The sequence below is a fragment of the Onychostoma macrolepis genome, chromosome 12 (genome assembly GCF_012432095.1).
Source record: "Onychostoma macrolepis isolate SWU-2019 chromosome 12, ASM1243209v1, whole genome shotgun sequence".
Classification (NCBI taxonomy): Eukaryota; Metazoa; Chordata; class Actinopteri; order Cypriniformes; family Cyprinidae; genus Onychostoma; species Onychostoma macrolepis.
In genome coordinates this window covers 8,509,671-8,537,257 of record NC_081166.1, presented here as the reverse complement: position 1 = coordinate 8,537,257, position 27,587 = coordinate 8,509,671, and the positions used below count along the sequence as shown (strand labels likewise).

Sequence of the window (27,587 nt, the reverse complement as noted above, 5' to 3'; positions counted from 1 at the left end):
TCATAGGCAAGTATTGCCCACTTACGACAGCTTGGATGAGCCATCAGTGAAGAGAATGAGCACAATATTCACCTCCTCGCTCAACGTGGTCACAACCTTCTACATCACAGTAAGTGTCTTACTTACATCAACTGCTTACTGATGATCAGCAGCTTGTTAAGACTGAAACAATAACCATTCCATTTATTTTTGTGTTTTAACCTTTTCAACTGGAGTAACTAGTTAAATAGCTAATTATTTAGTCACAGGTGTGATCTTAAAGCTTAAAATCTGGCCAGTGCAATCTGACCACCTCTTATCTGCTGCTTTTTAATTGGCTGACAAATGAGAAGTGATCATTCATAATTATTATAATCATATTTCATAGAAATGAATAAAAATGTCTTACACTTCTGGTAGTCATGTCATATGACGATGAAATGCTCTAAATTAGTGTATATATTACCGTTAAAATGTTTGGGGTCAGTCTGATTTATTTATTTATTTTTAATATAGCAATGTTTTATTCAGCAAGGATGTATTAAATTGATCATCAGTGACATTTAAGACATCTATAATTTAAATTTATAATATAAATATTACTATTTTAAATAAATACTGCTCTTTTAAAGTTTTAGCAAAGAATACTGAAAAATGTATTACGATTTGCACAAAAATATTATGCTGTTTTCTTTTTTTTAACATTTGATAACAATAACAATAATAATGTTTTCGTGAGGACCAAATCAGCATATTAGAATGATTTGTTTGAGGATCATGTGACTCTAAAGTCTGGTGTCATGAAAGGAATAAATTACATTTTAAAATATTTTTTTCAAAAACTTTTAAAATTTGACCCCAAACATTTTATCCAAAGTGTGTTTTTTTTTTTATAGAAACTGTAAAACTTATAACACTTGTAGCTGCTCTGTCCTTATTGGCTCCTGGGAGCATGTGCCTCAGACACGGTTAAGAAATGAGGATTCAAGGATGGTAGGAGCTGCTGTCTGCTCACGTTCTTACTCTTAGATCCATATCCGGCCCCACAGGTGATCGCCCTTCCCCTGTTGTGGGTGGTGAGTGCACACTGATACCCTGGAATGTCCTCCCGATTCCCTTTCGAAGGAACAGAGAGAACTCAGACGATGGGGTCAGACTCACTGGCACGTTCTTCTGTGACCCACGTGCACTGACACGCTCCATCAACATCAAATGCCGTGTCTCTTTTATTCCTTCATAAATATTTTCAGGGCCACTTTGGGTGGAATGTGTTTTAAGACATCGTCAGAATGTTTCTGGTCCCCATTCTCTTCTCTGAAAGCGGGAGTATAAACGTTACCTTGAGAGATAATATTGCTCGTGATTTTTTCGCAGTGTTCTTTGTATTCTACTTTTATATTTCATCATCTTTTTTTCTTTTTTTTTCTCTTTGAACAAAAGCTGAATTGAATCAGGGGAGGGTTTGTAGAATAGAATAGAGAGGGAGTTTTGTGGCGGGCTCAAGGACTTCTGCCTGGTGTTGCTACTGAAGGGAACCTTTTCCTCTGCGGATAGATCAAGGCCAGCAAGGTCGGAGAGGGAAGGCACTGCTTTGTTTCTCTGTAGAGAGGGTCTTCGGGGGGCTGACAGGCTTTAAAGACCTTTGAAAAGCAGCTTGCTATTTTTCATCACATAAAAACAATATCATTGCACAGTCAGGAGGTGTTGTGAGGTCATCAGAGAGACAAGGAAAGAGACATGGATCTCTGTTGGGCTGCTTCTGTACAATGCCATAAGAAGTATTAGTCCTGATCATTTCAAGCAGGATCAAGTGACCTTGTATGAAATTATGTGTTTGCTCAGACGTACCACATACTGAAGTGGCAAGTCAATGTAACAGATTCTTTTTACTTTGTTTGCATCCAAACAAACATTACTTTAGAACTAAGTTGTGATCCAACTTTTTGAATTGAAAAACCGCAGGTAATATATGCCAAAATGCAAAATATGTTTTGATGATTTTTAATTGAACATAAAAACTTCTTAAAACAACGTTTGTGCTCAGAAGAGAACAAAGCAATACTATAACGACATTTCATGATCCAATGGATAAAATCAAGTCTTGCCTTACATTATCTACTATTTAGGTTTTGGAAATGAATCTCATTACAAAAGTTATGAATGCTGTTTCATTTTGTATTGAGTGTTATGCAGATTTGTCCTTCATAAGACTCAAACGCTTAACTGTGCTTTGTACTGTATTCCTGCAGGTGGGGTTCTTCGGTTATGTGAGCTTCACAGATAACATTGCCGGGAACGTACTGATGAACTTTCCATCTAACCTGGTAACGGAAATGATCCGTGTGGGCTTCATGATGTCTGTGGCTGTGGGCTTTCCCATGATGATCTTGCCCTGCAGACAGGCTATCAACACCATGTTATTCGAGCAGCAGGTAACAGTTTTGCGAAGACTTTTTGGTGCCATGGACCCCCAAATACATTGTTTCCCTTGCAACCGACCCCCTTCCTAAAATATATAGATAGCAATATATTTTCATGTATAAAAATCAATTTATACTGTAATATATTATGAATACAGTATTTCAAATATTATATTATCACTTATTATTATCATTTTATTTTTATATAATTTTTAAAAAACATTTCTACATGATTTATCTCACTAAACTTAGACTAAAAGACCTCCTTGTTGGCTCCCTTTGGGTTCCTGGATTTCAGTATGATGACTGCTTTTCTAACCCCAGTACTGTTTTTATTGCATTTACCATTTACTTTTGAGAACCTAAATAGTGTAGCCTTGGATTGACCTATTTTAAAGAAGAATTGAGACAGGACTGTCAGAAGTTCCTGTGATGTGTATTGTGACTTGTTGGAACTGGTTGTACATATCAACAACAACATCCTATTTCGTCCACCAAATTAATACTCATTTTTAAACATAGCAAATTTCTTGGCCTATTTTTTAAATCATTTACTTGGCACCATCTGGACGTTGTCTGGACAAACTCAGGTGTCTCCTCCTTCCTGATGCACATAAACTGCACCAGCTGCAGAAGTATTTTGCTAAATTTAATGGACTCAATAAAGACTTCATTGAGCCTAACAGATTTACACAGGGCTGATGTCAGACCCCAAGTCTGGTCTCAGTCAGCATGCATTTGCCTGCTCTGTCCCTCAGTATGGATCCCTTGAGATCCAAAGTCTCCTTGCACCTCTCAGATACCAGTGATCCAGCCTCCACGGACAGCAGACTGCTGGGGCACGGAGAGATTCAGGAGGAAATAAAAGGGGCTGGATTGATGAGAACAGGTCCAGATCTCCTCCATAAACCAGCCAAGACATTGGCTCGCTGTCTCACCGTCGCTGCCACGCTGAATCAGCTCAAATCACGGCTGGATTCGCGGTCGGCCGAAGGGTTTTATGCTGTCGTTAAATCTGGCATTTTGACAACAGAGCGGAGGGGGGTTTATGAAGCTTGCATGCCAAACCCAATATCCGTACATGCATTTCACTTGTTCAGCCATAACAGAGGCTTAGAGATCTACATGTGTGCTTGGAATCTAGTTACAGGTTTGTAAAAGTGCTCTGTTTGTCTCTGTTTTTCAGCAAAAGGATGGCACCTTCGCCGCAGGAGGGTATATGCCACCACTTCGCTTCAAGAGCATCACTCTTTGCATCGTTTTTGGCACCATGTTGGGCGGCATCCTCATTCCTAATGGTAAGTCTGTTTGTGTGTGCGCCTAAGTTTTACTCTCCCTAATACCCCCATGACGTCACACCCCACTTCATCTACCCTTTTAAAATATCTCTCTGTCAATCACTCCTTATCCGTCCTCTCTATACCGTCCATTCATTATCAGCGGAACAGGATGATAAAGATGTGTGTTTTAGGCAATGGTGGGGTGGGCCATGTTTTATTCATTCTTCATGGAGATTGGCTGTCGCTGGCTTGGGCTCCATTTGGCTCAGCGGGCCCAATTAGACTAATAGAGAAGGGAAGGTGAGACTCGCAGAGACGATTGAATGAGGGAAAGGCATAGCTCTGTCCTCCATGACGGCTCTGCTGGCCACCGGCGTGTCCTCACGGCCACAAATCCAACCATAGGGAAGCAGACACTGCAGGGCATAAATTTGAGTAAAACAATATGGCTGCTCTCAGGATGAAAAACACCCCCTGGGCCCACTGCCCAGCCTTGCAACACAAGGGCAGCAAGGAGGAAGGATGGTAGGAGGCAGATAGAAGGATGAGGGGGGAGCGTGTGATGGAGCGGTCTGGGGAGAAAGACTGATGGAGGATGGATGTGGCGATTCAGGAGATGAGATGGTGTAGATTGCCTGTGCCATTTTTTTCCGGTTTAAACTGCCGCCTCATGCTGAGTCTGTATATAGTGCAGATTGGAATAGATTTGTACACTTATTTGCGTTTATTTTGGTTTATATCTTAGAGCGATTAGCCACCTTAGGCTGTGCGTTACAGTGATTGTTAAAATAGTGTTATATGACTGACAGTGAGTGTCAAGGGCAGTAAGTTTACATATTAGTAAAAACAAATCAGATAATATTACCTGTTCATGTTATTAAGTTAGTTCAGGCTTGGGTTTAATAGAAAATGTTTCTTGAGCACCAATAGAATATTGGTCAGAATATCAGAATGATTTCTGAAGGATCATGTGACACTGAAAACTCAAGTATTTCCTGCTACAAATTCAGATTTGCCATCACAAGAGCAAATGACATTTTGAAATATATTAAATAGAAAACAGATATTTTAAATTGTAAAAATATCTCACGTTGTTACAGTTTTACTGTATTTGTGATTAAATAAATACTGCCTAGGTGAGAATAAAATACTTTTTCAAAAAATTTTTACAAATCTGAAACATTTTGAAAGAAATTAGTTTTTATTATCATGAAAAATATTTTTCAAAAGTTATTTATATTTGCTTAATAATTACACCACCAGACATTTTACAAGGCATTTGGAAACTTTCAAATTATGAGAGATGAACAATGAGTGCAATTATAAATCTGATGGCATTAATGGGCAATGAATAATTACAGTTCTTAACTGCAAAATACTTACACAAATCTATTCTTCCAAATAATATAGTCCATCAGCCTTGCATTTGTTTTGGTTTTGTAACGTAGCAATTTAATACAGTAATATAGAATTCAACTGTGTATGGGCTATTATATAGCTTCAATCATATGTTATACCTGGATCTACTGGTTGTATACTATGATTTTTTTAGATGCTTAATTAGTGGTGTATGCTAAGGTGAGTCTCACTGCTACTATTGCTTATAATTAGGGTTAGAGATTTAACTCAAGTACATTTGAAATCTGTAAACTTTGACGTATAACTAACATTACCTCAAATTTTTATTCATCATATTTAGAGACCAGGACACCACTTCAATCATTTAGCAATGCCCTAGCAACCACTAATCAACAGCCTCAAGACCTTAATTTCATGTAGTTTATATACTATTTTTGTAAAAGTCTTTGGTTACAGAACGGTTCTATAAAATAAATGTATGTTTGTGTGTATGCCATAGTGGAGACCATCCTGGGTCTGACTGGAGCCACCATGGGCAGTCTGATCTGCTTCATCTGCCCAGCTCTCATCTACAAGAAGATCATGAAGAACGCCTGGACTGCACAGGTACAGCACATCCGACAGTCAATGTTTTACTCATCTGACGTATCTATATAAATAAAACTTATATTGTGATAATATTTAACATTATTAATTTTTACAGTTTTTCATTTAAATGCAGCCTTGGTTAACATAAATAATTGACCCCAAAGTCTTGAATGGAAGTGTAGCTCAATAAAGCAAAAAGAATCTAAAGAGAGTGCACACATTTTGTCTGTTTGATATCTGATGTGATCTGAAAGAAGAAGAATGCACTAGAATTGTGTGTCAGGGAGAAAAGGCAGCTGCTCCTCTCTCTTTGTAATGGAGTTTGTCATTAATTTTGATATCCTGCGAGTGCACTGACTTGCTGTGTGGAGTCATTCCCACAGTGTGTGTGCTGGCACTGTGCCTCGGGCTGTGCCCCCTCCGTCTCCTGCCCAAATTACAGATGCCAGAGGTCTCATCTTAGATGATGTGTAACCACAATGCTGATGTCTTCCTCACCTCTTTTACATTGTGTGGTTTGGGAGCAGCCAACATACTGATGTTCATTGTTCTTTAGTGCCAACCATGCCACACTTCCATGCCCATGAGTCTCGTCCCACAGGGTTACTTCCCAAACACTGGAGTCCACCCAAATGGGTGGCGGTCCTGATATTGGGGCAAGGACCATTCCAAAAGAGCTTCTTGTCATAACGAGCGCAGCAGATGTTTGTGTTGGCATGAGTGGATGATGCCACTCTGCCTTGTCTCATGCCAAGCAGCCTGACATGTCCAGGTCCACTGCTGCACAAAGAATACCCACAGATCAGGGCAGTGGAACTGGGGGGGACCTGCTTTAATAGATTTCATCAGCGTTTGTTGCACCATTAATGTGACTGTAGGACATTATTGTAGATTGGATGCCAGCGATACCCTTGCCAGCTTTGTATATTGAATTTTAAACCACTAAAATTAAATGTGCACTGATTCTATTGGAATTTAAACAGTTTTATTAGGGATGGGGGGAAATTAATTCTATCGTTTATCGATTTGAATCAAATCACAGATTTGTTTTTCAAACAAAAAGACGAAAGTCAACTGCGAGTGTAGCGTAACACTGGGACAGTTTAGAGAGCGCACACTTCACTGCGTGAGGAGGAAAAACAAATACAGCCTTCCTCATTTTCAGTTAAGAGGAAATGTTTTTCTCTTTTTCTTTATTTGTTCATGTAACTGTAATGTAAAATATTTATTACATACGTTTTTATTGTAGTATTAGGAAATTTAGTTTTTGTACTGGGTAGTTTTACTATTTGTCTCAGGGCAGCCATATAGTCAGCTTGAATGGAATTTGTCATATTTTTTGGAGTTGACCAATTTAACTGTGTTGAAAGAGAACATATTTATCTCTCTCTCTCTCTCTCTCTCTCTCTCTCTCTCTATATATATATATATATATGCTTCAATCCCAGTATACATTTATCCAACTATTATCAAAAGTATTTCTAAATAAATACAACAAAACATTTCTTGCGACCTTACCTGAAATATTATGACAAAATGCATTATGAAGAAGAATTGGACCTGTTCTGCAGGTGCATTAGAGCTAACATTAGCATCATGCTACATAAGACAATTTATGAAATTAATAGTACACTTTTACTCAGAACTCACTTCAAACCACCATCAAGTGTTTGTAATAACTTCCTTTTGCGATCACATGTGGAATTTGGTCGTTTACTGTTGTTAAAATATGCTATTTATAGCCTTTTATATCACTGCACAAATTAGCATTTCAGATGTACATATTCAACTAAAAAAAAATCACATACAGACCATATCGTATCATAATCGTGTGTTTATTATCTTATATAATCTATAGTGGCTGTTGTCATGTTTATTTCTGCTGTGTAAAAGCCTTAACATGAATGCTCTGCTGAAACTCACGTTGTTTGATGTTACAACCGCCTCTCCGTTCTTAAGTTGCCAGGGATACATTCCAAGTATAATACATATTAGTAAAAGGATCTATTTTAATTTTTATTTGTCTAGATACACTTTGGGCGGCCGCGGTACATTATAAAAGTAGCCCAAAAAACCGCAACCCATGGCTCTGTAATTTTTCCCACGACTGTATTTTCAAAATAGCCCACTTGTGCCGCTGCCCTGGCAACACTGGTGCTGTACCCGCGCTGCAATGACGGGAAGAAGTTGGGGTCAAACCTTATCAAGCGATTAATTTGCGTTAAAAAAAATACGTTACCGTTGACACCCCTAATATATATATATATATATATATATATATATATATATATATAATATTTCAACAATGCTTAGTGGTGTGCCGTGGGATTTTTTACATATCAAAACTGTGCCGCGGCAGAATAAAGGTTGGGAAACACTGTGTTAGAGGACCATATACACTAACTTTCTTTTCTCTTTTAATTCCTCTCTTCATCTCTCTTTTTTTTTAAAGCTGGTTCTGTGGGTCGGTCTCGGCATCCTGCTCATCAGTACCTTCACCACGCTGTCCATTTCCTCCAACGAGCCACAGAAATTAAACCCTCCTCCGGATGTCCCTGCAAAAACTGAGGACAAGCCTCCCATCCTTGTCGCCCCTGAGTTGCCTAAAGGACCAGGTACATCTATGCTTTAGTTTATATTGATGAAGAGAAAGTTATCAGTTGACAAATGACACAAAATAGAAAAGGAAGTTCTGAAAGGACAAGTTATAATGAGAAAAAGAAAAAGCACAAATGATGAGCTCCAGTAGCGGGCCTCTCTTTGAATCAGTGACCTGAATGACGCCCTTCAAACCTGAGTGCTCGCTGTCCCAGAGCAGCAGTGTAACGGCCGGTGGCGTTTTCCCGTTATGGCTCCAGTCATGGGAGGGAGATGGGAGGGCGTCCAAATCTAGGAGAGGGCAGAAACAACAGTGTTTCCTCCAACACAGGACAGAGGCTCATAAAAAGGCAGATACCAAGAGCGTCCCAACAACTTCATCCACCATTACCTCTCCTTTTCTGTTCTGCCACTCCTCCTTCCTCTCCCTCTCACTCCCTCCTGCTGACTGACACTGGCATTTATCATTGAGCGGACACACACTTCCACACCTGTTTCCTGTTTACGGCGTGCTGGTAAGGGCAGCTGTGTGAAAACGCGGGGCTCAGTGAGCGAGTGAGTGGAACATGGGGCCCGCGGGCATGTAGAGGTGTGCGTTTGCAGCTGTATGCACATGCACGCTTTGCTTTTCCGGATTGTAGGGAAGTGCACCCCACCCCCTTTACTGTACGCTCTTTCTTTCTTTTCAACTCCCATAGATAATGTTTATCAAAACTGCTGTCCTTTCTTATTTGCAATGTATAACTCCTTTCTGCGTATGCATAAATGCTGTCGTGCAGTAGATTATCTGTTATGGTAGTACACTACAGGCTCAGGTTAAAGGAAGGTGTGGACATTGTAAATATTCAAAGGCTGTTTTGCACAGGACGAGTGGCAAGGTTATATGGAAAGCACTGAGCATCTATCTCGTACCCTTGTTAGAAATCTCCTCTACTGTTCAGCTCTTGTCTTGTTGGTCTTTCATGCTCTGCTGCCCTCTACTGGTGTTTGTGTGACACTCTCAATGGGATTTTTAAGACTGCTGCAGCAGAAAAGACATGCACATATGGCTTGGATTGAAATGAATATTGTATAACCATAACCGGTTCAAGAGACTAGTTCATTAGTTTGAGACCCGTATTTTAAAAAAAGCCCTCTGAAAATGCATAAATTATAAACTGCCCCTATTTGTTTTTTTAATACACATTCCTGGTCTTATTTTGAAATGTTATTCCAAAGGATATTTCTTTCTTCATTGTAGTTTGTTGAAAAGTCTTAACTTTTTTCTGTCTCTGAAGCAACTTTACTTTTCGAAAGATGTCACCAAAACCTTTATTCTTTAATGTGTCAACTCTAACCACCTGTCATATACAGTAGCATTCAGAAATGTAGGGTCAAGGAGATGTAATGTTTTTTAAAGAAGTCTCATTTTCTCGTCAACTTTTCTATTTTAATATATTTTAAAATGTGATTTATTCGTGTGAATGCAAAGCTGAATTTTCAGTATTAATTACTCCAAGATACTGATTTCATTCTCAAGAAACATGTCTCACAAATATTAATGTTGAAAACAATTGTGATGCTTAATATTTTTGTGAAAACAGTGATACAGTATTATTTGATAAATAGGAACAGTATTTATTTAAAATAGAAATCTTTTGTTATATTATAAAAGTCTTTACTGTCACTTTTGATTAATATAATATATCCTTGCTGAATAAAATTAATTTATTGAAAAAATAAATCTTACTGACCTCAAACTTTTGAATGATAGTGTATACAAAGGTTTGAACACAATTGACTGATTTTGTATTTCTTATCTCAAAAACCTTTAATTTTAAGACTTTATTTATTTATTTGAAATTGACAAGTTGGACTGTATAGCAAATCATTTGATGCAGTTCTGATGGTTAAAATTCTCTTTTACATTTTTTTTTTCTTGTTTACTTAAAAAAAAAAAAAAAAAGGCAGATTATAAAACAAAAATAGCTTGTGTATGCGGTTTCATGTTGACTAAATTTTATCTTTACACTGCTTACACTGAAGACCTATGCAGTGTTGTTAACATAATTTAGCTTGATTCTGGTTTGTCTGTACCCAAAGTAGGGTCTTCATCAAAGTAACTTGAGTTATTACATCTGACAAGCCTCAGGCAAAAACTAATTAAAGAACAAAAAAATGAAATTTTGAGACTGCCATTAAAGAGCCACATGAAGCCTAAGAGCCATGGGTGTGGGATAAATTGGACATGTCTTTCACCCCACACAGAAACTTGACATCTTTTTTTTTTTTGTACATTGTGACACGTCTAATCTGTGTGTTTACAGTGCAAGAGAATAGACTGGAACCTGATCCAGGAGAGAAGCCAGATAGGCCACCAATTGAGGTTGAACAGCCAGTAGAGAAGGCAGCAGAAGATCCCCCTCAAATTAAAGTACCTGTGGAAGTGGCTGAGCGAAAGGATGAGGAAAAAGTTCAGTTGGACCGCCCTGAAGCTGGTAATGCATTAATTTAGCTGTGTAATTTATATCGTTTTGTGACATATGAGAACCTGTAAGCAGCTACAGTGAACTGGCTTTTTTTCTACAGGTGTTGCGGTCCCAGAAGGGGAAGCCCATCGCCATGAGCCGCCCATCCCTCATGACAGAGTTCAGATAGATGAGATCAAAAACCAGGAGGAACTGGAGGATGAAAAGAAACAACCTATAGTTGTGGAGGAAGAAAAGAAACTACCTGCCAGAGAGGAGGAGGAGCTTCTTGCTGAGCAGGGGGCGGGGCAAGCGCAAGAGGTGGAAGCTGTAAAAGAGGAGGAGTCAAAAGAAAAAGATGCGGTGAAAAGGGATGTCGATCAGGACCAGCATGCAGTTAATGAAGTGTTGGACAAGGCAAAAAATCCAGAGGATCTGAAGAAGGTCGAGCCCTTGGTGGTCCATAAAGAACCAGACAACCTGCCTGAAGTGAAAGAACAGCATGATGAGAATGAAGCGCCCCGAGAGAAGAAGCCAGAAGAGATTGATAAAGCCCCTGAACCCCAGGGTGAGAAATGTGAGTGAACACATTAGCATCTGTTTAGCAACTCTCTGGCAACCACTCAGATCTTCAGAAAATGTAAACATCTAGTTTCTGTTTAGCGTACATGACTGATAGACTCTAAGTGGCTTGTAAACAACGTCTTTGACCTTTTGTTTTTATTCATATTCTGTTGATATGACATGGCACATCATAAGGTCCAAGCATATGACCTTTTCCACTCTGTAATGATTTGTTCACTCATCAACTGCTTCCTGCAGCGAAGGAGAAGTTTCTGGTGCAGGAGCACAAGGAGCAGAAGGTTCCAGATGGAAAGGATGTAGGGGCGGACAAGGATGGAGATGGGGACAAGATGGAAGGTGTGTGCTTTATCCATCAGAATATTGACAGAACATTGTCCAGAATCTATAGGAAATGTGGTTTGAAATAATATACAATTTTCTGTTCAGTCATTCAGTCAGATGTTTGAGCTCACAGGTGCGATCTTTGCTTCTTTTTGCATGGTTCTGTTCTACTTCAGTCCTGGATGGTTTTGAACTGGCTTTGTTTTTATATTTTCAGTTTTTCATTTTGATTTTAGTTTAAGTTAAACCTTTCTATTTTATTTTTGTTACAGTTTTATTTCATCTTAAACTTTAGTTAATTGCCAATTTAGGCAACATTCCTAATTTTCATTAAGCTTTTTTTTTTTTTTTTTTTTTTAAGTAATATTTATATTTTATTTTATTTCAGCTTTATTTCAATTGCAGATTATTTATTTAATATTTATTTAATATTAGTATTTATTTAATACTTTAATAGTTTTAGTTAACCATAACAACACTGGTAATCAAGCAATTTAATGCAATTCTTACACTTGAAAATATAGTTATTGATATGTAAAACCTAATTGGTGCTAAGTTTATACGTTGCCCACTAGACAGTAGCTTTATGAACCAGTGTCCTGTCATAACTTTTATTATATTGTTAATTTTCAGCATGACTAGAACATAATATTTACGAATTAGCATCAGATCTGTTTTGTAATAATACATATCCTACACTTTTTTTAAAAACTCAAGTGTCTTTTGCACTGTACAACTTGCCATTTTTCTTTTCCAAATGCTCGTTTTACTTTCTCTCAGCAAACTGGCCAACATCTGAAATGTCACATTGCATTGCTGCACTCAGATATACTGCAAAGATGCACCAAATCTTAAATCTCTGTCTCTTTCACATGGCTTGTTTTTTATTAAGGCACTTTGCCCTCTTTCTGCTGTCTTTTTCTCTTTTGTTTCTCGATTTCTTATCTTCCTCCGCCATTCTGTTGTGCCACGGACTCCTGCCTCCTACAGTGATTAAAAAGATTGTTGCAGGTACGAGATGATGTGTCTTATGTCTGCTGTTCTCACTCCACTCAGTCTGTCTTCTTTGCTGTTATTTTTAACAGTCATCCTCTCACGCTTCAACCCATATAGCTGTTAACCAACAGTCTGTTACCTGTGTTGATACATTGACCATTATCGTAGTTTACAGATGTGTGTACTGTACTATAGCTCTGGAAACATAACTGAACTGCCATCTGGTATTAATTTGGGATCCTTAGTCTTTCTCTTGTTGATGATGAAAGTGATTTTTTTGGTAGAAATCCATATTGATGTTGTTAGGGTTCCATATTGACTAGGAACTACATAGCAATGCCCTACAAAGTGCATAGAAACACTGTAGAAAGCACTGTAGAAACTGAGCAATCCACTACAGATTACACAGAACAACATAGCAATCTCCTAGTAGATGTGTAGCAATGCCTTACTAACCGTGTAGAAACTTCCTACAAACCACCTAAAAAACTTAACAGTGCTCTGGAAACTTAAATAACATAGCTTAACAAATAGTGGGAAAGTTATCAGGCCAAATGCAACATAATGGTTGTATTGGACAGGCACCACTAACATTTTCTTCAGAAAAACTAAAAAAAAAAATGTTTTTTATTTTTTTTGTGGTCATTTTAAATTATGCTCCTTAATTTCATAAACAGTCAGATTGACAAATATGTTTGAGTACAGTTACTTACACTTTCATTAGCATACTACAATATATTCATTCTAACTTCTCTTTTATCTTCCTGCTTGGCTGATCCTCAGAGGGTCAGTTGGACCACGCTGTGCTGCTCCAGGTAATTAAAGAGCAGCAGGAACAGCAGAAAAGGCTTCTGGACCAACAGGAAAAACTCCTGGCTGTTATTGAGGAGCAACACAAGGAGATCCACCAAATTAAGGAGGGAGAAGAAGAACCAAAGGCAGTCGAACAGCAGAAAAGACATGTGGAACATGAGGAAAAACACTTGGATGTGAATGAGGAGGTCCATCAAGTAAAGGAAGGAGAAGCTGAGCCAAAGGCAGCAGCAGGTGAGTCTGAAAGTTAGCGAGCTTGTCTAGACGTTAAACATCAAAGTTTTTCTGCCACTGGTGAACAATAAAAAGAGAATGATTCAGTTAACTTTTAGTGTTACCAGTGTTGTGCTTCCTGCTGAAGTGATCTTGCATGCAGTGCAGTGATGAAACACATCATGTCTTTTTTTAGGAGAGGGTGTAGGTGAGTTGGGGAACATTGTGCAGGAGTTCGAAGGGATGGAAGGGGCAGTGAAGCTTAAAGTTGCCGCTGTCGCTCCAGACCAATTCCAGCAGCCCCAGGGAGAGCCGAAGCATGTAGCTGCAGCTGTCGCAGGGCCTGAAAACCCAGAAGCAAAAGAGGCTCAAGTCGTCGTCGGTCATCCCAACAATGCCCTTGAAGCGGTGCAAGATGGAGGTGTTAAAGTTCCCAAGAAGGAGGAACTGGAGCTAAACGACCAAGCAGGGCAAGACGGAGCACTACCTCCAGAGGTCGGTGCCCGAGGTGTTCCTCTGCGTCCTCGAGAGCCAGAACCAGCCAAAATCAATCCTGACGCTCTTGCAGAAGAGGAGGAGAGAGTGAGGCAGAAATTGGCCCAACTGGAGGCAGAGAAGGAGAGAATAGAGAAAGAAAAGTTGGACAATGAAAGGATTGAGAAGGAGGTGCAGGCCCGTGTCGAGAAGGAGCGGAAGGAACGAGAAAGAAGAGAGGAACTGGCACGTGAGCAGGAGCTAGAACGTGTGCGGCAGCAAAAGGAACAGCTAGAGAAGGAAAGGCTTGAAGCGGAGAGGTTGAAACTTGAAAGAGAGAAGATGGATAAAGAGATCATGGAGCGTGCCGAGAAGGAGAAAAGATTGTTGGAGCAGAAGGAGCGGGTAGACCAGCTGCAGAAGGTCATCGATGCGCGACAGGGTAAGGCAAGTCTTGAGGATGAGAGTTTGAAACAGGCACGAGAGAAGACTGATAAAGAGATCATGGAGCGTGCCGAGAAAGAGAAAAAGATACTCGAGCAGAAAGAACAACTAGACAGACTACAGCAGGTCATTGACGCAAAGGATGGTGATGCCCCCATAGCAGGAGAAGACCTGCCAGTGCCTAAGCAAAAAGGAGGCAGGGACTTGAAGGAGAATATAGCTCCACCAGACGAGGAGAAGAAAGTGGAAAAGAGGAACAGAGAGGATGGAGGGCTGGACCTTAAGAGGAGACGCAGAGCTGTGGACCCTGAGGGCGGAGGAGGCGCTGACCTGGATCTTCTGCAGGACGTAGGAGGTTTAGACTTACACGCTGACCTAAAGGGGCAACTCCTGGCGGGATCTCTGATTCACACACGCCAGCTTAAACAGATGTTACAGAGGCAGGAGAATGAAGACTAGAGTAGGTTGTTCCAGAATGACGACCTCTCAAACAAACGTACGTGATCTGGCAGTGAGAAGAATCTCTTTCCTCCTCATTTTAAAAGTAGATGCCTTTATCTAAGACACAACATTCCTTTTGGGTTCATGATGACAGTGGGCACTTTGATTTGATCCTTTAGTTGTCCGCTGGGAACACTGGATCCATAGTCTCTTATGAGCTTCCATTATTGTTTTGTGAGAGATTTTGCTGAATCTGGTGCAATAAATGGAATGTCTGGTGTAATAAACTGAGCGGGCATCACATTAAAAATGGGCCTTGATGGGCACACAGGGCATTTCAGAATATTGTGTTTTGACCATCGCATAGGACAACGGCACAAGTGTACCCCCTTGTGGCTGCTATGGTAAATTGGGCGGCTGGTTCTAAAATGTAATGTCACTATTGCATTCTTCCTTATTGAAGTTTTATCTTCTGTGAATGAAAATAGAAGCCAAATTAATATAAAATGCGGGTTTTAAAAAAAAAAAAGCAGCTTTAATCTTCTTGTAGAAGCTTTATTTTCTTCTCTAGGAACTATTGGACCATTTACTGCACCGTAGTGTTTTCAATCTGCAATTCTGTATAATGAAAATGGAGTGTTAATGTTACTTTGGCCAACAGGTTCATTGGTCCATCTGCTTGCTACAATAGTGACATGTTGTTATCTGAAACTACGGTCACTCTGCGTTGAGACATCTTTGTTTTTCCAGTGTTCTGGGAAATTACTAAGTGGTATTGAAAAGTCTTGTATGTCCAGGCTGAGATTTCCTTAATGGTTTTCAGAAAAAGCCTGATGATTTTCTTTGTATTTGTCCAAAGTCCTTTTATGAAACTTTTTATTTTTTTTTTATAATTGCAATCAAATTTGTCTGTTGAAGGAGTGTCTTTTTTTTTCTATGCGTGTCTTCAGGATCAGATTTTCCTTCCAAATGGTTAACTTATGATAAATAATAGTTTATTTAAAAGTTAACTATATACTTAAGACCAGCTATAAGTGAATTAAATATTTGAATCATTTATCTTTTGCTAGCTGAGTTTTTTGTCTGTGACTCTTTGTGAACGTACCCAACTCTCATCTTTTGAGGTTGATCTCAAATCGAACCATGTATATATTCCAAATTTAGTGTTGAACATAACATTACTGTTTCCCACAGTCAATTCCTTGTTTTCATTGTGCAGCAGGTTTCTTTTCAGGGTTGCATTGCTTTTCTACATTCTATATTTTTGCCTATGAAGGTTTGATTCTGGTCAGTGCCTTACGGGGTTTGTGTTCTGCAGTGATGTGTTTTTGAAGTCTGTTACACCCACACTGTGTGTGGATTGCAGCTTTTTGTCCCCTATCTGCATTTTCTATACCTTGCTGGTTAAACTAGTCAGGGTAATGGACTGTATTCTCTTGGTGAATTTCCTGATCTCACTTTTGGGGATCTTTTTCCTATTTCAAAAGAACGTAAATATATAGAGATATGATTCATATGAGATTCATTGAAAGCTGTCTGTCTTAGTGTTCAGTAACACTGCTCACTTGTCCATATACAGTTGCCAGATGATGTGTAGATCTCTAAAAAAATAACTCAATTTACATGTTAGCAGATTTCAGAGGTTGATGACTTTGATGCCCAAACTGTTTTATTTTGTTCTTTAATTGGGATAAATTAATAAACTTATTTATGTAACAGCAGCTCTTTGTGAAATTTTTGTTGTGTTGCTTGCATCATATTTCTCCTATTCAACTCATTTATTTATTTTTAGTTTACAAATAGCTTCTACATAATTTTTCTCTTCTTTGAAGTTCAGGGTTTAGATTTCTTTTTAATTTTCTTTTTTTTTTTCATCTGAACTGTGACTAATTTTTGAAAGTACAATTATCCTATTTAGTCTCTCAATTAATATTAAGTCATAAATACAACATGTATGATAACTGTACAGGAATTAGAAATGTTTAAAACATTCAAAAAACACTGGTTGACATGCCATGTATTGTATTGGCATCATAAAGACATCGAGGCACTGTTTGCAAATGTAATGCTCATTGTGCACAGAACTGATCGTCTGCATAACCCTTTTTAATGTCAAGACAAGTTCCCCTAAACCATTAGATTTTATAGCCAATTTGGACCAAACACAACCGTTTCCACAAGACCATTCTTTTTCAATTAACACCTTGTAGTGCACTGAAAGAGTGTGAATGAAGCCCATATGAAGGAAGAAAACAATGATTGTGACTAAGCTGAAGCATAACCTGTAGCATGTCTTTACTTAAAGAAATACAGGTTATTGCTTTGCTGGAAATTTTTATACCGCTATTCTTCCTTCCTCTAATTGGCTGGTTGAATTGTTTGTTGATCCCCACTCATTAGTGGCTGACTTTATGGCCCTTCTATCAATTAACATGTGGCTAATGAGGGTGCAGGTTATGCAGGAAGGGTGTATTTAACAGTGGCACGGCTTTACATTCCATACGAGATGACTAAGAGCCCATAATCTTTTGTGGTGCCAGTGACATACACCCCACGGATACACATTAATCAGCTGGCCTTTCATGTTTCAGCCCGCTTTTGTTTGATTGGTAACAAAACCCCTAAAACCGCCATCCTAGATTTCAGGAGCGAGTCCAAATTCGGAGTTTAACTCAAGCAGTGATCCGCAATCGGCGGTCAAGGGCGTGATAATGACCACCCATCACGTAACACCTCATATCTCATTTATCATTTTACCGCTCCTTCATTAATTACACGCGCCAAACAACACAGAATGTCTGGTTATCATTAGTCTGTCTCTTTTATCCCAATTCTGATATACTGTCTGAAATGTGGAAACGGCAAAGTAATGATGCAGATGGTGATATAATTCAGCCCCAACTGCCTCTATATATTATATTGTAATGTTATGTATGAACAAAGGAAGACAATTATGATTTCACTTTTTATAAAAAAGACACTTCATTGTGGTTTTCTGCACAATACAATTATCCATCTGAAACACATTATATATTTATGTACATTTACAAAGAGAGAGAAATGACAAAAGCTACTATTAAAAAAGGACATAGATAGTCATACCCCAGAAAGGTTTAACTGTCTAATTATAATGATCTCCAACACTGTCAAAGTCTACATGATATTTATTCATGATGTTCTTCATTTTACTCCCTTTTTTGCCTGCAAATATAAAACATTTCATTAGAACAGACCAGCAGAACATATGTTACACAATTCTTTGCAAATGATATTTATAAACTTTAAAAGTCAGAAGCTATATATATATATATATACACATATATATATATATATTGTGCTTCGCCATGACTCTAATGTAGCTTTTGTTTCTATGTACTGCATAATCACAAAATACACTTACAGCTGATTGAAAGCAGCTTTTCAGTGCTTCAAATTCTTTGACACACATGTTTTTGGTCAGCTCCTGTTTGCCAGTGGTTGTGGAGGCCACACATTTACCATAAGCAGCTGCCTGACAATATAATAGCAAAACAGACCAATGTACAAACAACAACAAAAGGATAAATGCATAATATAATGCATCATATATATATATAACAATACTGAGGAAGGAAGACTGAATGAAGGTGTACCTCTCCTGAACACTGAGCCAACAGCTCTGGGAAGAGTCTCATTCTCGCTCTGCTGCGAGTCCAAACATTTGAACTAGACATAGTTCAAAAACTACAAAATATGCTACAATAATCCTTTTATTTATCAGAAAAATAATAATTTGGTGGGTCGAACTCTGTTAATAATCCAAAATTCATTTAAAAACCACTGAACCGGCTCATAGATGCAGTGTGTATATTCGACACGGACAGCGCCATGCTTGTGACCTCTGAGATAACGTGTGTAAACCTCCCATTGAGAGTAACTGGCCAATCAGAGCGTTAATCTGGAACCAGAAACAAATGCACTGAAAAATGATTGGTTGTTTTTCCTGTTGTAGTTTCCTACTTACAGTGGAGAGCCAGTAGTAACACTGAGTTGTTTTCAAAGACATTCGGGATGTCGAGAAATCCACTCCAGATTAATTTCCGCATTCGATCACGTGGTTTTTAGAACCTCCTTCTATTGGCTACGACATCTTTACTTCATTTCCGCGAATCGATTCATTTGAACCGATCACCAAAGAGGTCATTCGCGAATGAATCGGTTCAAACGGTTCACTGAAAAGATTCGACTCACAAAGCAGGGATCTCTTCGTCAAACCGGAGTGGGCGAGCTAAAGAGATGTCCGTGTGGTTTGTGAAGACATTCTTGGGCAGGCAGGACCTGCACTGTCACCCGCCCTGTGAGCAATGGTACATAGACAGGCGAGAAAACACAGATTTCTTCACCATGGCTCCATTATTGGAACGTTTGGTTTTCCTACAAAAAGTACGTATCCGTGGAACTGGGAAAATAACGCCAGTTCAGCTCTCTTTGACGCCAAACCTGTTTTCTACGTTGTTTATTGGATATCTGGCGTTAGCAGTGGTTAAATAGATAAACAGACAGTTTATCTCTGCATATGATTGATATTTCTGTTTACAGAGAGTGGAAAAAGACTACCATAATTACCATGGTACTTCCTTGGTGTTTTGAAAATATACCATGGTATTATCATGGTGTTTTTGACGTGTGCCATAACATGAGTACCTACTAGTACTATTTCTAAGTACCTTGAAGTACCATATAAATACCGTTACATTCAGTGCCATAATATGTAAACGTACCATGGTATTAATATTATTGTGCCATGGTGCTGACTTTGTGAGTGGATTCAGATGGTAGCAGCACTGTACTATAGTACTATACTGATTCTTTGGAAGTTAAATTTCCTCACCTCTTTTTTTTTTATTTTATTTTTTTTGTGTGTGTGTCTCAGGTGCCAACACTTATGAAAGCAACATCAGATGACGAATCGCCCTGTCCTGGCTATCTCTTTGAGGAAATCGGCAGTATCCTTTTTTGCCATTATGTAATAGAATAGGGCAGAATAATGAATGCTTTGCCATCAGTGGACCTTAACTGTCATGATATTTAAGAAATTTCCCATGAGTCAGTGGGCTGCTGCCAGTGTCTTCTTGAGTACCTCTTGGAGAGACTACAGGTGGAGTCCTGCCATGTCAAACTTAAGGTGAGTTTGGGTGGGTTGCCTCAGTTGGAAACCAAAAGGTTGTAGGTTCAAACCCTGAAAAGTGTAATGAAGTTCCTTTACTGAGCTCAGTGTTTTTAAATGTATTTGAAATTTTGGCTTTAGTTGTGTTTATTGTGCTTTTTAACCCTGTCCAAGGTCCTGAAGATTCTCCTGCATTTATGTGGCCATGGACCACCTCACTTCCTCACAGAGCTACGGCGGAATGCTACATTTATACAAGAAGTAATTGGTAAGCATATAAGGGATGGATTGGTGACGCCAGCCAAACTGGCAAGTCATTTAAAGCCGAAGCAATTATTTATATAGTGATGAAAGTTTGCAAAGGCATATGTTTCTTGAGCACCAAATCAGCATATTGGAATATTTTCTGAAGGATCGTGTGACACTGATGATGCTAAAAATTACAGGAGTAAATTACATTTGAAAACATATTAAAACAGAAAATAGTCATTTTAAATTATAAGATTTCACAGCACTACTGTTTTTACTTAATTATTTTTCATTAAATAAATGTTGTTGTTGTAACATAAGTGACTCCTTTAAACAAAAACAATAAAAAAAAAATGTCTTTCTTAGTGTACAGTGGCCCCCCGGACCCCATCCATGGAAATGCTCTCTTTCAGAAAGTCAGAAGCTCTGCTCAGGTACAACTGTCTCTCTGTGCAGACAAATCAGTCACATTGATCAATTAAACTGAAGTACAATTATTCCTATGATCAATAACTTCATAAAGAACATGCAACATATACTTAATACAGGAAACAATCACTTTTATGTGTATTTTCTGTGTATTACTTGTTATTTATTAATGACTAAATTGAGGCAGTTTTTGTTTCAGGAGTTGGCTACCCTACTCTTTAATGATACCATGTCCCCAGATTCTGGACTCTCCACACAAAACAGTGACACAGTCTGTGGGTGAGTGAACCAGGATTTGTGTTTTTGAATGTCTCTATTTAGCTTGTTTAATATAAGTTAAAAGTATTACACATGTATAGTACGTATATGATATATACCAAGATTTTTGTTTGCAGGAATGGGCTCAGAGTTGCTCAGGTCTGGCATGCAGGGGTTCGGATACAGCCCAGGAAGGAAAGAATCCAGTAAGGCACAGACATTTAATATCATTCATTCTACTCCACTAATATTTACAACTGAAAGGCGTGCTGGTGTGTGTCCTGTCGTATTTCACGCAATGTTTGCCTCACTCTTTCAGGTGGAGGCACTCTGTTGGACAAGATTCAGAAAGCTGCCGAAGTGGTTGCCAGCGCTGTCCTTCCTCCAACAGAGCATCCTGGCATCCGTCTCCATGACAACCACTACCACGCTGTGGTGGCACCCTCTGCTACTGTGGAGATGGCAGTGCCAGCATGTGCCTACAACATCCAATCCCACGGCCACAGAGGTGAGCCATGCACTGATTTTAAAAGCAGGTCAAGTGCATGTTAAGAATTCACCATTTCTCCTCCTCACAGCATCTCGCAGGTGCCCAGGGCAGGCTGGTGGAGGCTGGGAGGAAACGGACAGTGGGCACAGCTCCTCCCACAACTCATCCCAGGAGACTGCAGAGGCCAGCCAGACCTCACTGGGAGGAAGCAGTAAGTCGGGCGGCTCGGGCAGCCACTCCGGGGCGAGTCGGGAGAGCGGTGACCTTTCAGAGCGGTAAGGGACAGACGGCTACAGGGCTTTTGTGCTTGATGGAGGTCAGCACACATTGCTTTCTCAAGTGTTTGAGGTCATTAACGCCAGGTCATTGCATAGCTAAGGGGAAATTTAATGCTGGCGTCTTATTTCTAGTATTAAAACAGCAGCATCCAATTTCATTTGTCATAATTTGCAACAAAATCATAAGAAATAATATTATATTTTGCATTATATTATATTTTAAAGGACCATTAAATTATGAGTTAAATTAAGCAGAAACTCTCTTTATCATAATGAATTTTGAATGTTTAGTGTTGTTGTTTTCTCAATGACCATTATTATCATTACTGTAAAGCAGTAATTTTATAACAATATTACAATAACAATATTATTTATTCATTTAAAAAAAAATCAGCATACATTATGATCAGTATACAACAAATTAGGGCTGCAACTAACGGTTATTTTAATAATCGATTAATCTGTCGATTATTTTTTCGATTAATCGATGAATCGGATAAAAACCAAGAAAAGCATTCATTTCCAACCCTTTATTCAAAAACAGAACTAAAATCTTTAGAAAGTGCACAAACATGTTGCTTCTTGAACATCCCTGAGCTGTTATAATAATTATAAAATAAAATAAAAATGGACTAACACAAAAAACATACACATGTATGCTTTACATCTGCCAAATATATAGACTTTTGTTTATTAAATAAAGTGCCACCTGAGCTGCCAGTTTATAAAAAATAAAGAACAATACAAATCAGAAAATTTAACAGGATTTGTTTGAATGTCAGAACTTGTTCTCTACACTACACTGCAGATGCACACACTCGCAGACGCACACACTCACAAACTCTCACACTGACACACACACACACACACACACACACACACACTCTCTCTCTCAAGTTCACTTGAAGCTTATTCATTAAATTATTACCATCATTGTAGTAAGTGCAAGGTTCATTTATACACCACATTTAAACACCGCTTAAGATGACCAAGTGCTTGTCAAGTCATATATTTGTCAATAATAACCTATATGGGACAAAGCACAGAATATACACTGCAAAAAATGCTTTTCTGACTTAGTAGTTTTGTCCTGTTTTCAGTCCAAATATCTAAAAAATCTTAAATCAAGATACATTTAATAGACACATGAAATAGCATAAGAAATTATGTCTTGTTTTCTGAAAAAACACCTAAAAATTAAGTGATTGTTTGCTTAAAACAAGCAAAATTATCTGCCAATGGGGTAAGAAAAATAATCTTAATGAGATATAATCTCAAACAGAAGTTTTAAGCATCACTTAATTTTCTCATGCCATTTTTCTTGTCTAGTAATCTTGATTTAAGATTTTTTAGATATTTGGACTGGAAACGAGACAAAATTACTAAGTAAGAAAAGCTTTTATTACAGTGTAGCTATACATGACAACAGATTGAAAAATGAATGGTCCAAAAAAGGCGAGTGAATAAAAACGTGTCTTTTAGTCTTGCAATGCGAAGTGCAAAGTAACTATACCACCCCTGCTACTGTTATTAACGAGCTAACGCTAACTTGTCAAGCTGGATAACGAGTAAACACATATTTTGCATATTTTGCAGTTAACAGACTTTTTCTGTTTATTTAGTGTGAAATGCTCCCACACCTTGGATGACTTGGGTCGCACGGATTTTTCTGCCTCCGCCATGTATCTTTCCTCTACCTCCGCTCGTTTTTTATTTTATTTTTGCTCCGCCCTGTCTATGAGGCGCCGAACTCTGCTAGCATCAGTGCGCGAGAGACCGAGTCGAGTGTGTTCACTCTGCTCCGCGCTCAACTACATTTTTTCCCCCCCGCGTCGCGCGACACAACGAATCGATTATGAAATTCGTTGCCAACTCGTTTAGTAATCGATTTTTATCGATTTAATCGATTCGTTGTTGCAGCCCTAATTATTATTATCAATGTTGAAAATGGTTGTACCGTTTAATATTTGAAACTGATTTTTTTAGTATTTAAAAGAACAGTATTTATTTGAAATAGAATTTTTGTAACATAAATGTCTTTACTGTCAATTTTGATAATTTTTTATTTTTATTTTTGGATTCTTTAGTCGTGTGAGATTCACATTGTGATTTTGTGATATTTATATATATATGTGATTTGAATCAGTGTGGAGGCCATTCAGTTGGGGGACTGTGGTCAGGAAACGGCACTAATCAACCGACTGACCAGTGGTTCCAAAGTCTTCCTGTCCAGAGACGAGAGCCAACACTTTATCAAAGAGTAAATGATTTATTATGAGACGTGCATGATTTTCGCAATCTACAGTATACTCTTGCGTTTTAATGTTTAATAATATTGTGTACATCTTGATCCTCTGTTTTCTTTCAGATGCTCCACTCTCAACTGTGAGGTGGTTGTTGAACTTCTATCTCGCAAACTCCAGGACCACGCACAAATTATCCAGATGGTGAAGTCTCCTATCCTGTTACACTACTCTTTTATTTGAAATAAATATTATTTGAAAAAAAAAAAAAAAAATTATTTAACTTGAATGAGCAATTTATATTGATACCATACAGCATAACCAATTTGTATTTCCTTCCTGCAGAGGGCGTTGTGTGCTCTGGCCTGCCTGATGTCTTCAGATTTCCTCTCTTTAGACCATATTTTCAATATCACAAACAAACGCCTTGCCCATCTTAGCGATGGAACCTCAGGCCCTGTCGCCAACAAGGCAACCAAGGTAACAAGTGTCCTACACAATGGCCAAAGTTTTTTAAAATAAAATGATTGGAATCTACCAAATTATAAATTATTAGAGTATGTTTTACAAGAAAATACTTTGTCTTTTTACTTTTAAATTTCACCTTTAATTCAGTTATATTTTGTGACCAATTGTGAAATTTACTAGCAATTTCTGAGCAAACATTGCTAGCAAAAATTGTTTCTTCACCAATTTTTTTATTATCTTTGTAATTATGTAGGACTAACAGATTATTTTTGTTTCATTAGCTCTTAAGGCAGTTTGAGGCCTTGCTTGGTTGTGTCACAAATTCCAAATGTGACCGTGCTGGACGTCCAACCTCTGCCAGCTCTTCACTTTCAGATCAGCCTCCTGAATCCATAATCGTCCCCTTTGTTCCGGGACAACTAGGAGAAAACACAACCTCTGTTATCCCATCAGAGGAGACCCCATCTACACAACACCTACAGGGTAACAGCACTGCACCCGGGTCTCATATGAAAAGAGAACAAGAAGAGGGGGAGTACAGGAAGATCTCAGAGCCAACCAGACTGTCACTCTTCAGTGGAATGGAGTTAGTCAACAGAAGCAAACCTGTATGTTTGGTTGAGCCTGTTCCTGTCGAGTCAGACGCTCAGATAAGTGTAGAAGCCACTACAGGCACAGACTGTGCAATTGAGAAAAGCTGTGAGAGAACTGTAGGCTCACACACATCTAGTGAACAAGTGTCTGCCTTCTCCTTCCTCAATCTCTGATGCCAACATTCATTTATGGTTATGTGCTGATTTGGGGGGGAAATAACTTCATTCTAATCTAATAATGATATAATAATTGCTGCAAGTGACCACGTTTACATGCACATGAAAATTTTAGTCTGCGGTAACCTGATTTCCATGACCTGATTAAAGCAATATTCTGACTTATGCTTGTATTAATCATAATTTTGAGTCATGTAAACAACATATTAGGAAGATCAACTGCTTTTTTTATATAGGTGTATGTCTAAATGTATGTAGTTATGAGTGACCAATGTTGAAGCAAATAGGAGACTGATTTTGTTGAAAATGTCTTACACTACCGTTCAGAAGTTTGGGATGAGTTAATTTTTATTTATTTATTTATTTTTGCAAAAAAGAAAGAACAATTAAGAATTTTATTCAGCAAGGATGCATTAAATTGATCAAAAATAACAGTAACAGTAAATGCGGTTATTTTGAAACCTATAATCATCCAAGAATCTTGAAAAAAATATATCACAGTTTACTCAAAAATATTAAGCAGCACAACTGTTTTCAACACAGAGAACAATAAGAAATATTAGAATGATTTCTGAAGGATCATGTGACACTGAGGACTGGAGTAATGGCTGCCGAAAATTCAGCTTTGCCATCACAGGAATAAATTACATTTTAAAATATATTAAAATAGAAAAGTTATTTTACATTAAAATAATATTTCACAGTATTATTGTTTTTGCTATATTTTTCTTTAAATAAATGAAGCCTTGGTGAGCATAAGAGTCGTTCAAAAACAAAAAAATCTTACCAACCCCAAACTTTTGAAAGGTAGTATACATTTTGCATGTCATTGTGCTACGAGTTGTTGTCATTACTATTCAGAATTTCTAAAATCTCCAGTATTTCCACCAGGGAATAGCAGGAAAAAAACATGCATGTCTTAGTTTATATGCTGATTACATGTATACAGGAATGTTCCAGTTGCTGTGAAGGATTTTTTGATCAGAAATGATTTTGCATGTAAATGTGGTCACAGTCTTAACCAGTACTTATGAAGGTAACATCCACCTGCAATTCGCAAACATACTCTTTACTTACGGTCTAAATGCTGCTAGTGGTTCACATTAAGAGTTCAAGCTGGGAATAAGTCAAGCCTCGACGATCAGTAACGGTACATCTCTTCAGCTCCTTCTGAATTCATTAAGATACATTTGTGAAAACTCAGGATGCTTTTCTGTTGTGGTGTTAAACACGAGTGTTACTGCAATGGTTGCTACTATTTGCACTAGTCTTTCCTCTTACTAAAAGCACTTATGTCTTCCTGTGTGTATTACAAAATAAGAACAAACATAAACACCCACATTTAGTTTAATCAGAATACATCCTGCCAAAACAATGTCTAACTTATGTGTAAATATATAAAGAACTGTCTTGTGTGAAAGTGTATTTAAACGTATAAAACTAAAGCCAGACATTATAAAAGGCAGGTTTGAAAAAGAAAATGGCCTCATGTCCACACAGAGCCTGAAACAGAAATAAAAAATGAATACATATATTTAAAAAAAAAAAACTTTATTTTTATTTACACCAGAGGAACATTTCATAAAATAACAATGATTTCAAATATTGTATATATGCTAGCTATATATTATGTACAGTCCTACATACAAAACAATGGTGACCGCAGGGACAATTTTCATCATCAAAAGCTAATAGTCTTTCACACAAGCACAGTGCCTGGGTTGTACAGTATTGTGCACTGAGTAGTTTAAAATACATAAGTATTTCGTACATGACTTGCTTGAAATGATGTAACTGTCCTCATACAATCTGTTTGGACTAAGCTTCAAAATTTTGTTAAGGATGTATGTCTAAAATGGACTGAACTATACTAAATTGACGAGTACTACAATTCTTGTTGGGTTTAACATTGTGAAAAGCATGTATATTGGTCAAACACAGGCATAAATGGATTGTATGGATATTTTATGGTAAAATATTTAGGATTTTGCAGTGATGTGATACTGTAGAGTGCTTAGTTAGGTGTAAGCTAATTTTAGGTCATTCCTGGTCTGCCCATAGAAGACGAGTCCTCGTATTACACCGAGCGCAGTGACTGGTCTAAACTAATGTATTCCAAGCACTGATTATTGTAAAATGAAACCAGGAAATTCTTGTGTGAATATCAGACATGGCTTGATTTGCACAATAATTCATTGGTTTACACCTTTTAAATTCATAGAGAAAGAGTGCATCATTATGTACATTAACAGACCTGAGTCCAGCATGCATTTTCAGAATAGTCTCTCTACAGTGTGA

The 27,587-nt window shown here is 38.0% G+C and overlaps 3 protein-coding genes across 6 annotated transcripts in view; 2 read left to right on the top strand and 1 right to left on the bottom strand.

The window, feature by feature from the left end:
• slc38a10 (solute carrier family 38 member 10) overlaps positions 1-16,679 on the top strand; it is a 30,195-nt gene extending 13,516 nt beyond the window's left edge. For 3 of the 4 annotated variants that reach the window (XM_058793169.1, XM_058793170.1, XM_058793172.1), the window contains 11 exons: positions 7-109; positions 2,229-2,411; positions 3,586-3,697; positions 5,538-5,644; positions 8,079-8,241; positions 10,531-10,701; positions 10,793-11,248; positions 11,494-11,592; positions 12,568-12,588; positions 13,357-13,620; positions 13,796-16,679. In XM_058793169.1, the coding sequence (XP_058649152.1) occupies positions 7-109; positions 2,229-2,411; positions 3,586-3,697; positions 5,538-5,644; positions 8,079-8,241; positions 10,531-10,701; positions 10,793-11,248; positions 11,494-11,592; positions 12,568-12,588; positions 13,357-13,620; positions 13,796-14,976 (2,860 nt within the window). In that variant the 3' untranslated portion in view covers positions 14,977-16,679. The remainder of the gene's footprint in view (positions 1-6; positions 110-2,228; positions 2,412-3,585; positions 3,698-5,537; positions 5,645-8,078; positions 8,242-10,530; positions 10,702-10,792; positions 11,249-11,493; positions 11,593-12,567; positions 12,589-13,356; positions 13,621-13,795) is intronic. The other variant, XM_058793171.1, reaches the window with a different exon arrangement.
• Positions 16,680-17,912: 1,233 nt separating this feature from the next.
• On the bottom strand, positions 17,913-18,936 carry ndufaf8 (NADH:ubiquinone oxidoreductase complex assembly factor 8). The gene is made up of 3 exons (XM_058793182.1): positions 18,591-18,936; positions 18,359-18,469; positions 17,913-18,159 (listed from the first exon to the last, which is right to left on the bottom strand). Exons 1-3 carry the CDS (start codon positions 18,669-18,671, stop codon positions 18,139-18,141), a joined length of 213 nt encoding a protein of 70 aa, XP_058649165.1. The 5' UTR covers positions 18,672-18,936; the 3' UTR covers positions 17,913-18,138.
• A 262-nt stretch (positions 18,937-19,198) lies between these two features.
• tepsin (TEPSIN adaptor related protein complex 4 accessory protein) lies at positions 19,199-25,299 on the top strand. Its single transcript, XM_058793177.1, is given in 14 exon segments — positions 19,199-19,380; positions 19,871-19,943; positions 20,031-20,122; positions 20,279-20,372; positions 20,720-20,787; positions 20,982-21,028; positions 21,030-21,061; positions 21,178-21,246; positions 21,360-21,548; positions 21,619-21,805; positions 23,955-24,068; positions 24,177-24,255; positions 24,397-24,531; positions 24,801-25,299. Coding segments are annotated over 14 exon segments (1,812 nt in total). The 5' UTR covers positions 19,199-19,233; the 3' UTR covers positions 25,287-25,299.
• The last annotated feature ends 2,288 nt before the right edge of the window (positions 25,300-27,587 follow it).

Coding starts and splice junctions, on each gene's coding strand:
- ndufaf8 (XM_058793182.1), bottom strand. CDS start 18,671: ATGTCTAGTTCAAATGTTTGGACTCGCAGCAGAGCGAGAATGAGACTC. Junction 18,470..18,590: donor TGGCTCAGTGTTCAGGAGAG/GTACACCTTCAT, acceptor TTATATTGTCAG/GCAGCTGCTTATGGTAAATG. Junction 18,160..18,358: donor AAAGCTGCTTTCAATCAGCT/GTAAGTGTATTT, acceptor TTATATTTGCAG/GCAAAAAAGGGAGTAAAATG.